Source organism: Trichogramma pretiosum, unplaced genomic scaffold (genome assembly GCF_000599845.2).
Source record: "Trichogramma pretiosum strain Unisexual culture from Peru unplaced genomic scaffold, Tpre_2.0 scaffold18, whole genome shotgun sequence".
NCBI lineage: Eukaryota > Metazoa > Arthropoda > Insecta > Hymenoptera > Trichogrammatidae > Trichogramma > Trichogramma pretiosum.
In genome coordinates this window covers 1,007,445-1,020,650 of record NW_019641681.1, presented here as the reverse complement: position 1 = coordinate 1,020,650, position 13,206 = coordinate 1,007,445, and the positions used below count along the sequence as shown (strand labels likewise).

At 32.3% G+C, this 13,206-nt stretch overlaps 4 protein-coding genes across 7 annotated transcripts; 2 read left to right on the top strand and 2 right to left on the bottom strand.

The window, feature by feature from the left end:
• Window positions 1–46: 46 nt before the first annotated feature.
• LOC106652219 (uncharacterized protein C14orf119 homolog) lies at window positions 47–5,528 on the bottom strand. Of its 4 annotated transcripts, XR_002763565.1 has the most exons (5): window positions 5,429–5,528; window positions 1,719–2,140; window positions 1,534–1,636; window positions 885–968; window positions 629–720 (listed from the first exon to the last, which is right to left on the bottom strand). XR_002763565.1 is itself a non-coding variant. In XM_014371042.2 (4 exons), exons 2-4 carry the CDS (start codon window positions 1,891–1,893, stop codon window positions 714–716), a joined length of 285 nt encoding a protein of 94 aa, XP_014226528.1. In that variant the 5' UTR covers window positions 1,894–2,140; window positions 5,429–5,527; the 3' UTR covers window positions 632–713. The 4 variants fall into 4 exon arrangements, 3 of the variants coding, with proteins under 3 accessions (XP_014226526.1, XP_014226527.1, XP_014226528.1); XM_014371042.2 differs by lacking the exon at window positions 885–968 and having other exon boundaries at window positions 632–720; window positions 5,429–5,527; XM_014371040.2 differs by lacking the exons at window positions 1,719–2,140; window positions 5,429–5,528 and having other exon boundaries at window positions 47–720; window positions 885–1,626.
• Window positions 2,591–5,261, top strand: LOC106652218. Its single transcript, XM_014371039.2, has 9 exons — window positions 2,591–2,775; window positions 2,858–3,076; window positions 3,156–3,342; window positions 3,428–3,645; window positions 3,730–3,861; window positions 3,940–4,279; window positions 4,373–4,599; window positions 4,673–4,841; window positions 4,912–5,261. Exons 1-9 carry the CDS (start codon window positions 2,591–2,593, stop codon window positions 5,038–5,040), a joined length of 1,806 nt encoding a protein of 601 aa, XP_014226525.1. The 3' UTR covers window positions 5,041–5,261.
• Window positions 5,529–5,597: 69 nt separating the features above from the next.
• Window positions 5,598–6,679, top strand: LOC106652193 (signal recognition particle 14 kDa protein). Its single transcript, XM_014370987.2, has 4 exons — window positions 5,598–5,704; window positions 5,788–5,860; window positions 5,942–6,054; window positions 6,188–6,679. Exons 1-4 carry the CDS (start codon window positions 5,681–5,683, stop codon window positions 6,302–6,304), a joined length of 327 nt encoding a protein of 108 aa, XP_014226473.1. The 5' UTR covers window positions 5,598–5,680; the 3' UTR covers window positions 6,305–6,679.
• Window positions 6,680–6,803: 124 nt separating this feature from the next.
• LOC106652209 (trafficking protein particle complex subunit 8) lies at window positions 6,804–12,592 on the bottom strand. The gene is made up of 8 exons (XM_014371015.2): window positions 11,957–12,592; window positions 11,379–11,820; window positions 11,061–11,306; window positions 10,478–10,993; window positions 9,697–10,402; window positions 8,878–9,615; window positions 7,577–8,793; window positions 6,804–7,508 (listed from the first exon to the last, which is right to left on the bottom strand). Exons 1-8 carry the CDS (start codon window positions 12,111–12,113, stop codon window positions 7,232–7,234), a joined length of 4,299 nt encoding a protein of 1,432 aa, XP_014226501.1. The 5' UTR covers window positions 12,114–12,592; the 3' UTR covers window positions 6,804–7,231.
• Window positions 12,593–13,206: the final 614 nt, after the last annotated feature.

The following is a 13,206-nucleotide window of genomic DNA, read 5'->3' as shown; positions in this document are numbered from 1 at the left end:
AGGATTAAGGTAGATTTTCTAAAAAATATTTTCCACCAGTGTAAATTAATGTAATATTATGAAGTTGTATTGTACAATGAAATAAAAATGATATACGATTAAAATAAATTTGAGTACTGTTTTGGTGGAATGTTAGTATAACTACAAACACAAGTGATGGACTAGAATTATGCCAAAATTGGGCATTCTCATATGAGCTCGTGGAACGTTCATCCATCACAAAAATATTAGTTATTTAGTCTCTTCTTAATTTTGACAATTAAACAAATTTTTTTACATCTTTGTGTTTATAAAAAATAACAGAGTCTTAATTCTCTTCTTTTTTTTTCTCTTTTTATGCTTCCACATGATTTTCTGCGTTATCAGCATGGTGTTCACCATTTTTACCTTCGTTCAGTCTTTTCTCATACTTTTCAGCAAACTTTGGATCAATGTTCTTAATAGACATGACTATTGTTTCTTTTTCTGCATCAGACCAATTGTGACTCCATTCTCTAAATAATTTAATACGACACTGAAACAGACTGGGTGGCCTATTGGAGTCATCTTTACCTAAATTTTCCAGTCCGCTCAGCAAACCATTGACAAGACCAGGATTGCTGCATCTTTCCATCAGAATGCCCAAAAAGTCATCCCTCTGCATTTCGGACCACTCTTGAAACCATTCGATAACGTAGCGAATCTGGGCCTGATTCGACAGCGACGTCGACATTTTAGCATCTGCGAGAAATAAACGATTTCACTCAATTTTACACTTGAACGAACTGTAAATTGTTTTAATTGTTAGCACAAGTGTTACGCGACCATTAGTAAAAGGTTAGAAAGAAAATTATTAGCGAATCGATCGAGTGAAAATTTCAATCTCAATTCGTCTCGCAACTTACGAATTTATAGTGTATATGAAAATCCAAGCTCCGTTGCCTTGTGCAGGAGTGACTTAACTAATGGAGTCGTGCGTTAACTTGTGCCTAGAGTAAACACGGAGTTGATACGTCAGCTTATAAGCTCCAGGCGCGTTTTTATTCGTCGTCTTTTTTTGTTTACATTTACGTATAATACATATATTGCGGCGTTTTACTGCCATTCACGTAATTGCGGCTTCCGCGCGACTCGTCTCCTATATGTATTCGAGAAAGAGAGAAAGATAGAGAGAGCGAGAAAACTGCCGCTCCGGCGTCTATATACATTACTTTGTACTCCTCATTACGTATATGCAAGTACTACACAGCATCGTATATAGACACAGGCACAAATACGGTATAGGGCATGCAACTGTGCGCTGCGCTCTCGAAGGTGCTGACTGCACGGAGCGAAATGTAACGTGAGAAATGAAGAGCACGAGGAATGCGCCGGGAATTGTTGTGTGTTGCGCCGTGCGCGTATTCGTGTAAAATAATGATTAAAAGTATAACACAGACGTTTTACTTTACATGCCGAGGCATCTTTTTCATTTATTAATTACAAAAAACCCGGAAAACTAACAACAATTGTCGTGTCAAGTAGATAAAAGGCGTCGTATGAGTGATCTCTTACTCTAATTTGCTAATTTTTGGCTTTGGATTGCCATCGTCGCTGTCGCCGCCATCCGATTCATCGTCATCTTCGTCGTCTTCATCGTCTTCCATCTCGTTCGAAACTGTAATCGACATTCGATTATCACAATTGAAAACTTATGGTTTAATTATCGAAACGTCAATTGGTCGATTGAAAATTCTTACCTTGATTGTTTGAGCCAGTTTCGTTGACAATTTTCGTCAAAACGTCGTTGACATCTTTTTGTAAAGATTTCAAGTTGCTGATAAGCGAAGATAAATCGTTTACTTGATACGAATTTTTGTAAACGTTCTCAGATTTGCTATTAATTTCCACGTTCATCTCTGCTTTTTTAACCATTTTTGTAAACTTTTTTCACACAATGATGCTCGTGGTTGTCTTCAAACGATGCTTCTCGCACGCTTCCTCGGAACGTAATGTGTCTCAAAAGCCGCCGTTTGACACACGTGAAGGACAACGTGGGCCGGCGATTTCGCTTTTTTGTGTTGTCAACAATTTCCTAGTATTTTAACGGCGAACGGACGATTTGAGCGCCGCAGGTCTTTTTGAATTTTTAAAGCAGGTTCACTTGATCTTCTTTATCGACCTGTGTCAATTTAATTTTCCTTATTATTATTTTATTCAAAGCACGAAGTTGATGTAAATATATAAAAAATTTCTTTAACAAAACTCAAATGCACATAAGAATTTTAGCGAACAACAAGACTTAATAAAAAAATTGTTAGTTTTGCAAAAATGAATGATAATCAGTCAAATTGAGGAAAATAACCGAAATAGCAAAGGAAAAAATGATTTCAAATGGAGGTTACTAATAAAATAGAGAAAATTTTTCAAACTTCAAGTCACAACTTCATAACTAGTTAATTTTATATAGCCCGCTTGGAGCAGACAGCTGCTTATTTTCGCTCCATCTCTCTCACGCATGACGGCGCCGGCTGTGTTATGTTTATTTGAGTCGTTATAAAGCGTCTTCGGTAGCCGTTGTATTTTACTAAGTAAACTATAAATTGTTTTTCTAGTGCTTGTTGTTATCAATATGAATAGTTTATGTGGTCAAAAATTGCATAAAAAACTGAAGGAACTCGTGCCAAGTTTGCCAAGCAGTATAACGCCGAATGTTTTGGATAAACTAATTGAAGATGATGCAGTACTACCGTTTCTGCATTGGTTCTATTCAAACATAAGCATTGACAACGTCTTGTCGGATGGATGTGTAAAATTGTAAGTTTCCTGTATCAATTATAATTTTTTTATTACAATTTTGATACCTAATACCACAAATTTAATAATTTGTATTTAATAGAAAAGAACATATAAAGAAAAATGATACTTGGCTGGAAGGTGCTGAGCTGGACTTGGCCCTCAAAGAGGCTACAAAAGATTGCCCAGATTTACTGAAATTAGTTGAATCTGAGTACTGGAATAGCAATCAATCTGAATTGGATTACAATGTTGAAAAGGAATTATATGAGCCTGATGTAGAATATTTGCAAACCATTGAAGAAAGTATAATAAATCTCAAGTAATAACAATTTTTACTTAAATAACTGTGTAAAGATATCTGTATGGAGATATTTATATAAAGTTTATTTTACTTTTAGAGAGACTGAAGAACAACTAGATGCTGAAATTGATAAAAAAGATGAAGCATGCAAAAAAGAAGAAATAAAAGTAAAACTAGCTTATGAAAGCTGTCTCACAGTAATTGAAGATTTTAATTCATGTCATCAACAACTTTCCAAAACAGTAGACTTGTTAGCCACTACTTATATAGATGCTGTCCAGAAAGTAAATATTTTAACAATATAATTATAAATATTAATATAAATTGTGTAATTTTTGTAAAGATAAATGAATATTCAAAAATTTTCAGAAAGGTGAAAATTGCATGTGGACTCATATGCCAATTGAACTTTATATTAAACAACTGGAGACTTATAATGAATATCTCAATTCTTATGCAAAAAGACAATTTTCTATTCCATCTCAAAAAGACAGTGAAAGCATTTCAAGTTCGGATCAGCATAGTAGTATTTCAAATGAAAGTGGAGAAAATGAAAAATTAAGAGAACTTATTTCATGTCAAAATAAGTATGAAATTATTCAAATTTGATTTTTTATTATCTTCTACGGGTTATAATTTTAAAATCATTTTATTTTTTTGTTACCTTTCAGCATATTCCTTTCAAAAATGAATGAAATTTTGGCTAAAGTAGAAGAAGAATCTAGTAAAAGCTTAGCTAAATATACTATGGATATTTATAATAACATGAATTTGAAAATACCTAACACACCAGTCATGGCAAGGTAAACCTTTAATATGAAAAAATTTATAATAAACAACACTTGATAAAAAAAATGATCAATACATTCTCCTGACCCTAGGGCAGAAATAGCTGAGTTAACGAAAAGTCGAGATTTTTTGGAAGAAAACGTAAATCTTTTGCAAGAGCGTCAGTTGGTTGATTATGCTCATCAATATGCAAAATCCAAGGTAGTAAAAGTGCTTACAGATGAAGCAGAATGTAGATTGCAGAGGCGGAGAAATAAGGTGTCAAAATTAGAACGCTTGAGTACCCTTGCCAAAGATAATGGCCATGCATTTTCTACACTACTATGTATGTTATTTGAATTACAAATTCACAGGATAAATGAAATAGTACAGTTTGTATTGGATGCAAGGCATTATTTGTCCATGGAATATACTTTATCATCATTAAGAAATGTCAGTGAAACAATAGATGTGAAAAATCTCTTAAAGTTTATGATAAATTTTATTAAAACTGAAAGTTTAATCATATGTGTAATTTTTATTTAGGAAAGTATGCAAAAAATGCAAAGTGAATACAGTTCATTAATATGTTCATCTAAGAATCAAAATGCGTTTTGTAAATCACTTATAGAAATGTCATCTATTGATGAATTAAAAGAAGACTTTTATTCAGCAGAAAAATATTATGATGACTTAAAATGTGATAACTCAGAAAAATTAAAAATTCTATTAGATGTAAAACTAACAGAAATGATTGAAAGCTCAAAAGAATTGTAAGTATTTTTCAAACATTTTACAACTTTTGGTATCACATTATTTTTTTTTTTTATATTGGTTATTTTACAGAGAAGAGAATACTATGAAGCTTTTTGAAAGAGAAATAACCAGTGGTCCAACGCCTAATTTTGTAGCTGTACCGTGTAATGTTCAAAATGAAATAGATAAGGCTGTCAAACAAATAGAGCAGCTGGAAAGCAATGTAGAATTGATAAGAAATAAATTGAAAAATATGATAGTAAGTAGTTAAATGATAATTTGAATAAGTTTCCTTGTGAAAATTTTAAATTTTTTTTCCTTTTTTGCAGAAGGAAACGAGTTCGCCCAACTTTGACAGAGAAAAGCTTCTGCTATGGCAAAAATTCCTAGCTGATCCTGATTCTTTAAAAGACAGGTGCAAAGAGCTGGAGGATTTGAGAGATCATTCAGCATTTTGAAAAGTTTATCTAACGTATATATTTAAATTAACTCAATAAACGCATTAATTTAAAATTTAAATAATAATGGAAGTATCAATTACTTCAAGTAAGATGATGCATAAATGTGCCTAGTTCTAATTCAAGATGTATATTTACTTTGCCAATCTTATATATTTTTTCAGAGCCATATAAACTTATTGCATTTATATACACTACCTGAATCTCAATTCAAAATAAAAATAAAAATTATTTATATACCCTTTGCATAGTTGTTTGAAATTTTTGAGAACTCTCCTCTATGGTATTGTTTATTTTGCATTGAATTATCAGATTATGTATTAATTAACAAGAAAGATTAAGCCTACAAAATTTATCTTAAAACTCAATAACAGTTAATTGTTCATACCTTAGTGAATATACTGAATAATTCATGAAAGAAGCAAACCAAAGTCATAAAACCTAAAAACCACAACACGACCTGTCACAATTATTCCGCGTGCCGTCCATGCAAAAGTGACAGTACTGTTAACTGTGTACAGTGCCGCTTCGGCATATGTGATAAAACTTAACCTGAAAATTTTAAGATTCGTACTAATAGCTGACGACGCCAGATATTTTGGTGCAAATATCTGATCAGAAACACATATGCTTGTTAATCATGGTTCTACTCGATAATGATGCGGTAAATTATTGTTTATGTTTTTGGATTCATGTTAACATTTACGGACAACCAATATATAACAGATCTTATTTTTCTTTCCACAGTTTATCGCGCAATTAAACAAGTTATTTGAAAAATCTCGTACAGCTGGCTCAGTGAGACTAACAGTGAAAAGATGTAAATAAGTTTAACTGAATTATTAAATTTTAGATGAAATTTTTAATACAAAATTAATGCTAATGATACTTCGAATTACAGTCGATGGAATCCAGAAACCAACGCCTAGGGAAGGACGACCACCACATCCAACACCTTCGGAGTATTTGTGTCTGGTAAGGGCGTCGCATCGTTCAAAGAAAATTTCAACAGTGGTAAGTTGACGTTTTACTCTGATGTATTTTGGAAAATACTTTTGATTATTCTTCAGTTTGAATACACAGTTTATTTATAGATATGAGATTAAATTTTGACAACCATAATATACATAAAAATATTTTCTTTTAGGTTCACATGAAAGATGTCAATAAGTTCCAACAAGCATATTGGAATTTGTTGAAATCAAATTTAAATGGTCTCAAAAAGCAGAAAAAAGTGAAAACTGCTAAACCAAAAGCTCAATGATTTTTGTTTACAGTTAATTATAATAAATGTCTGCTTTGTTATCACAATGATATGTTGATAAGAATCACTTTTAAACTCATTGAGTGAGTTTGGGCTAATGATTTTGCTGAATTCTCACTGATTAAGTTCACATCTTTCACAAATTAGAAGTAATAATATGAGTGAATGAGGTATGTCAAGTAAAGCTGTACCTAAACTATCAGTGTGGTAGATAATTCTAAGTAAAATATGTAAAAAATATTTTAGTGAAAATGTATAGTTATTATTCATAATTTACTTCACAGAAAAATTGTATTGAAATTATGGAGAAAACCCACAATGTGCACCATTGTATGAAAATTATCAATGTCATTTGAAAAAGTTCTTATAATCAAATGTAAATAATTTGTACTAGAAGTACAGTTGTTTTTATATCAATAAAACATTATTTATAAAGCAATATTAAAGTATTGATAGTTTTTATTAATAGTAGAAGGTTTTCAAAAAATATACAGATAAATAAAAATTTAATGACTTTAATAAATATATAACAACTAATACACCATTTACAAAGTTACTATTTTTATATTTATATAAAATTTTAATAACACATGTACATTATTAAATCTAAACTGTACAATCTTTTATACATTCACACTGAATACAACGATGGTTGGCTCAATTAAAAAAAGTTTATTATATTAATTATAGTAAAGCACCTGGCTTTCATAAACCAAGAAAATATAATTTAATAGTTCTAATATGCATGCATGGTATTAAGGCACCACACTATATGTACTTCTTACATATTTACATATAGAAAATTGCATGGTAGTATACAGAGTGTAATAATTTAAAAATTTCAAATAAGACCAATGTAATTGATTATTTAGACGTGGAATTAAAAATTCTAATGTGCAGGCAAAAATAAATTTTCAACAATGTTCTTCATTTTGGAGTGGTTTTTGCGTTGCTGACAATGCAAACACTTTCCACATGCCATTTTTGTAATGTATAATCAGCTTCATCACCAATTTTAGCACTTATTTCTAATCTTGATGACATATCATATGTCCCAGAGCTTGGTAAAATGGCTTTCAATTGGATTTTTTTTTGACAATGTGGTCCTAAATCACAAATTACTGATGTTTGTCCAGCATAACGAAAAGATGTTGAAGCTTGAGGCGAGTAAAGTTGTGTTCTAATATTTGGTAAAGTAGTTTGACTAAAAAAAAAATCATATTGAATAAACTGATATTATTAATTTTTTTAAATTTTTAGAAAAAGACAAACCTGCTTATTCCAATAGTATCTATTTTGACATTAGTGCAACTATCTGAAGTATTTTGTAAAACAACAGTAACGGGTACTATACATATACGACTAAATGCAAAGTCATGATATACTTCTTTGGAATGTGTCAAGTAAAACCATATAAGATTTTTATGGCATTCAATTGCAAGATGTTTGTCAACTTTAGGTGTTTGAGAACTAGGTAAATTAACATCAGGACCAAAAACTTTCAACTTTCCTGAAATTTCAAGAGGTACATCCATTTTTTGGGTAGGATAATTATAAGGTTTATTCAAATAATGCAATTCAACATAATGTTGACCAATTGCATTTCTAATAACTGATCCTCCTTCAGTGACTTTAGCATTCCATCTGAGTATTACAATTGAGTCTAGTTTCAGGGCAGTAATTGAGGGATTTTTATCATTTTTTACTTGATTTTGATAATTATCTACAAAATGATCATTAGCATCAAGAGGCTTTATATGTCGTTTCTTGATGAATGTCAAATACGGTATGTTCTTATTAGTTCCTAATTGGTTTTTCGTTAAAGATATACTTGAAAAATTGGATTTAACATCATCTTTCCCAACCAATTTCATTATAAAGTGCATCATTTCTTGAGGTTGTATAGAAGAACTCTCCAATGGATCATCAGACTTATTCAATACCCACTTATCACTTTGAAAAGCAATATCAGTCAGCTCAATTTCATTCATGAACGGATCATGAACTTGATTTGAATTTTTCACATGAAGTATAAGATTTAACACTGATAAATTGTCCTTGATAATCGCACTTCGTCGGGCTATGACACTTGTATGAATCGAATCTAAAACTGTTAAATGCCAACTGTGACGGCTAAGCCTATACCTCGGAATATTTTTCGGATCGATATTTTCATAATAAAACAAAAGATCCAGTCTGTGGTTTCCCTTCATGTGAGGAGCACAAACCCACAGAGTCATTTTCATTGAATCTCCAACTTGGAGGATATCATTTTTTTCAGGTGGTAAATTAATTTTCATCACAAGATCATCGGTAGCTTTTTTTGTTTGATTATAATCTTGATCATGATTTGAAAGAGCAAATAGTTTTGGGTTTGTAGAGCCAAGGTAAATATTCTTCAATGGAGCACCTCCAATGTTTTTCAAAGTAACTTCCATTTGTTGAAGTTCACCACACAGCATTTCCGGAGAAATAGGAGAAAATGTTATCTGCAAAATAATTTTCGAATATAAATAATTATTATGATATTTTAATTAAAAAAAAAAATTTATTTAAAAAATGTCTAAATGTACCTGCAAGAATGGCCCTTTATTTACTACATTCATATCTAATCTTAAATCTACTCCATACAGCGAGAGTCCAGCTTTTTCTTTGACATTTTTCAATTTTGGTCCTTGAAGTTTGAATTCGCGCTTTCCTCTAATGGAGCTCGATGTATTATTAGCCTGATCTGTACTTTGAACTGGATTTAATAAATCATAACTCAAACCTATAATTTTAAGTTGGCCTATTTTTTTAGGTTTCAAAGATAACACAATAGTATGCTTAGATACTGGTTGTATAGTCATTGCTTCAATTTCTAAAGTTTCTACAACAATATCTTCAAATTCTGCAGAAGTTTCATTATTAAAAATATTTTGACCATCATCAAATGACCAAATTAATTTTAAATTAGCTAAAGGCAAGGGTATTAGCAAAGGATTTGATAATGTTATACATGAATAAATTGGCTCGTTGATTACTGCATTTGGCTTAGTGGAATTATTGCTAGTATCGGTGTAAATTGTTACGGTTGGTTTGAAAATCATTGGTGCTGTACGTTGGGCTTTGGATAGTAAAATTTCTTCTAACTTTGCCCATCTACAGTCATCAGCATCTTGACTGTATGATAAAATCTGACTTACTAATTCTATGTTGTTGCCTAATTTAATTACAGGTCCCAACAATACTTTGATCTGCTGATCTTCAACCAATGGTAACGGTAATATTGGAAGATTGGAAAGTAGTAGTTTCGACTCTTGACGTGCTTGCTATTAAAATAAATTATAATAATAATAATAATAATAATAATAATAATTTAATTGTCTAAAAGAAACGTTATGAATACTTACATCATGAATGTATAAAAATTCTCGTAAAAATGCAGCTTGCTGAAGCGCAGGCTGTTTACTAGATGCACTCAGAAGTTTTTGGAAAACAATCACAGCCTCATCTACACATTTTAGAGCTGCAGCTTGTTTGCCAATTGTAAAATGAATGTGGTCTTCGGCCAGTGACCAACCTTTATTCTCATAGACTTGATATGCTTGTTTGTAGCATCTTAAAGAATGCTTTCTTTGACCAGCTTTTGAAAATCTATGTCCAGCTAAAACAGCATGAAACGAATATTTTCTGACCATTTTTGGTGATATAAAACAATACGCAGCCTGTTCTAGTAATAATGCTGAGCGCAAGTCCGAATCTTCACTTGTCATTCGAATTAATTGCTTTGCTGCTTCTCCATATAAACCTCGGTTTTTTAAACATTCTGCACTCAGTAAAGTAGCCCTTGTGGCAAACTGTGGCATTTTGCAAGTATTTAAGTATGTTGTTATAGCGTCGTCCATATATTCAATAGTTTTTCTTATCATTTCATCCATCATAAAAGCACTTAAAGCAGCCATTTCTAAGGCACCTGCATAATACACCCATGCCTGATCTGCAGCAAAATCACGTTTCGCATTATGGTAAGCTTGGTAAGCCAGTGAATAATGACCAAACATAAAACATAAATCGCCTAATCGTCTTAACTGCAATTCTGGAGATTCTGATGTGTATCTGTGAAAAAAGTATGAAAGTATTGAGTGAAGTAATAGAATTTGAAGTATTTGAGATTTAAGTTAACAAACTTACATTACTGCATTAGCTGGGACAGATCCTGGAACACCGGGTTTACTAGTTCCAAACCACCTTTTAGTCGCACTAAACAAAGATCTGCTAACTCCTTTTTTATTAGATATCAGATCATTCAATAAAATTATTTGCCTTTCAACATAAGGCAAAAGACTTTTAAGACAAAATTCTGATATCATCATTTTCAACCGTTCAATATCTTCAGTTGAAAGTCTAGCACCATGATGTGATAATACTTGTGTGGGAGAATCTACCCAAACATTAGCATTAATGGGTGGCATACCATCTACTTGAGAATTCATATTATCTACATTATTCATCTTAGGAGGGAGTTCACTTTCAGGACTTAAAGGATGAATAATTATATTGCTAGTGGGTACTACTTCTTGTGCAATTTCCAATTGACTTATTTGTGAGTCTGTAAGCTCTGTAGCAATACTAATATTTTCATTTCGATCAGGAGTCATCAAATTAAAATTTCTGGGAGCAACTGGAGTCCCAGCTTGACTAGTTGACCTAGTAATAATTAAAAAAGTTAGTAGGTAATAGCTTTTAATTCTAAATATAATTTAATTGCTCTTACTTTTCTGGTTCAGTATTCACTGCATTAGGCATTGATGCAACTCCTAATGTGTCACCTGGAGAACGAGGTGAGTTATCTTGATCGCTGATACCAGTTAAATCAGAATGCTTGACTATAAATTGACTCCATGGATCTGGTAGGTGAGTATTGTCTTCTGAAATATTAAATGGTCTTGAATTCATTGACAGAAAAAAACAGTTGTTGGGTCCATAAATATTTTTCATTTCAGAAAAAATTTCTTCAGCTCTAAAAAATAATTTATATATTAGATGATAAAAAGTTGATGAAAAAGTTGTTTTATGTATATTGGTGACTAACTTTTTTCTGTCATCTTGAAAGGTGTCATAAATAAGGATATAATATCTAAGGGCATTGTTGTTAAACCATTTTGGTAATTTGCCAGGTACACTTTGATTTAATTGTGCTCCAATCTGCTGAATTTTGTCAAGAGGATTTTCATCTGCAGTTGATACAACAATCATACAAGCTAAAAAATGCTTTATGAACTCATGATCAGATGGGAATTGCACATTGAAAAAAGTATCCCTCCAAGCTTCAAACCAAGGAATTGATGCTGGAATTTCCAAGCTCACATTTCCAGTGTTGACAATTGTTTTCCGCTCATTATAATTGGAACTGACAGATTCATTAAGCATTTTTCTAGCTACATTTGGTTCTGGAGGGCAATAATTAACATCTTTTATAGATATCTGAAGATTACGAACAGTAACCATTGTTCCTTGAGGATCTCTAAAATGACCTAGAGCAAGATTATTTTTTATTTACACTTGCAAATTGTGAAGCAAGTAATTGTAATAGTATTTTGAAAATTGGTAAGCAGTGAAAGCTGCTTAGAAATGACAAAAGTACATTGTGAGCAGAAAATAAATGTATACCTTCAGTGGCAAGTCTGCTAAACGGCTGAAGCATCTCAATAAAGCTGAGATTATTCTTTTGGCAGGTGGCTTCGGCATTTGGCGAGCAAACAGCCGCCACTTGAGGTGTGAATCCATTGGCGATGAATTCGCGTGCGGTTAATTTGCATTGAGCCATGATTATCCTGGTAGTTACCTATTTTTACTTATTAATATTTTTTTTGCACACACACACTCACTCACTCCTTTATTTTTGTAATCACTGCGACGAGACTAACACGGTCCAACCACAGTCTCGCGATAACCTCGCGAATCAATAGATATTCATGACCGAAAGAGAAGGCGTTACAGCATCGATGACCGACCGGAGGAGCCCTGCAATGATATTAATTTCACTCGCGGCGATGACAGAAAAAAATGCCAGATGATCTCGCTGTGTGTATAGTGTATACTATATATAACTGACGTTATAATGTGCCGTGCGTGAGACAAGAATTTCTCTCGATTATCGTTTTATATTGGCTAGTTCGAAATTCAGCCGCTTCGCGAACGACGATGCACATTTTATGTCGCTGATGATAACAACCTTTCGCAATCCGTTTGATATGTATGGCAGGTAGTTATGCATTATTGGCTTGCAGACATCTCGCTCGCCACTGCTCGTATCGGCTATGTCAGAACTTGGCAAATAAGACATCGCGGCCAAAGTGCGCGTGCTTGGGCATCGTGATAAAATAGCAGCTGATTTTAAACTACGCGGTTCGTTCGAAATCGTGTAGTTTATTTAGTATTGGCAAAAGGGTAGGTGTAGACAATTTCTTCAACTGATGACATACTAATTAAGTTTTCTTTTCTATGTTAAATTCAAATATTAATTACAATTCGATGAAAATAGTAATTAAAAGTAGTTTATTACATTATGTATCTAGATGCAAATTGTAATTCTACAACAAAGATAGCTATTGGCACAAGTACATGAAAACATACATTTTTTCAAAAAATTTCCGCCAGTTTATCACTNATGTATATAGTCCTATGTCTTGTCCTATTCTAACAGCATTTTTACGATCTTGAAGATAAAACTTATTATCCCAAATCCATTGTAAAAAGAAACATATTCATGCACGATCATTAAGTTCTCTGCGTAACTTTTATCTATCTATTATAAGAAAAGATAATTCGTACTAATGGTAGAGGGGAGTTCGCACTAGTGACGAGTGAAAGACGAGCCGAGCGCTTCGGCCTCATCATCACATACGAATAACGAAAGA

Excerpts from the sequence above, each read along its gene's own strand:
- LOC106652219 (XM_014371040.2), bottom strand. The coding sequence starts at position 712 with ATGTCGACGTCGCTGTCGAATCAGGCCCAGATTCGCTACGTTATCGAA.
- LOC106652218 (XM_014371039.2), top strand. The coding sequence starts at position 2,591 with ATGAATAGTTTATGTGGTCAAAAATTGCATAAAAAACTGAAGGAACTC. Across the intron at positions 3,077-3,155 it reads GAAAGTATAATAAATCTCAA|AGAGACTGAAGAACAACTAG; the intron begins GTAATAACAATT and ends TTTTACTTTTAG. Across the intron at positions 3,862-3,939 it reads AACACACCAGTCATGGCAAG|GGCAGAAATAGCTGAGTTAA; the intron begins GTAAACCTTTAA and ends TCCTGACCCTAG.
- LOC106652193 (XM_014370987.2), top strand. The coding sequence starts at position 5,681 with ATGGTTCTACTCGATAATGATGCG. Across the intron at positions 5,861-5,941 it reads GAGACTAACAGTGAAAAGAT|TCGATGGAATCCAGAAACCA; the intron begins GTAAATAAGTTT and ends TTCGAATTACAG. Across the intron at positions 6,055-6,187 it reads CAAAGAAAATTTCAACAGTG|GTTCACATGAAAGATGTCAA; the intron begins GTAAGTTGACGT and ends ATTTTCTTTTAG.
- LOC106652209 (XM_014371015.2), bottom strand. The coding sequence starts at position 12,113 with ATGGCTCAATGCAAATTAACCGCACGCGAATTCATCGCCAATGGATTC. Across the intron at positions 11,307-11,378 it reads TTTCAAGATGACAGAAAAAA|AGCTGAAGAAATTTTTTCTG; the intron begins GTTAGTCACCAA and ends ATTATTTTTTAG. Across the intron at positions 10,994-11,060 it reads GTGAATACTGAACCAGAAAA|GTCAACTAGTCAAGCTGGGA; the intron begins GTAAGAGCAATT and ends AATTATTACTAG.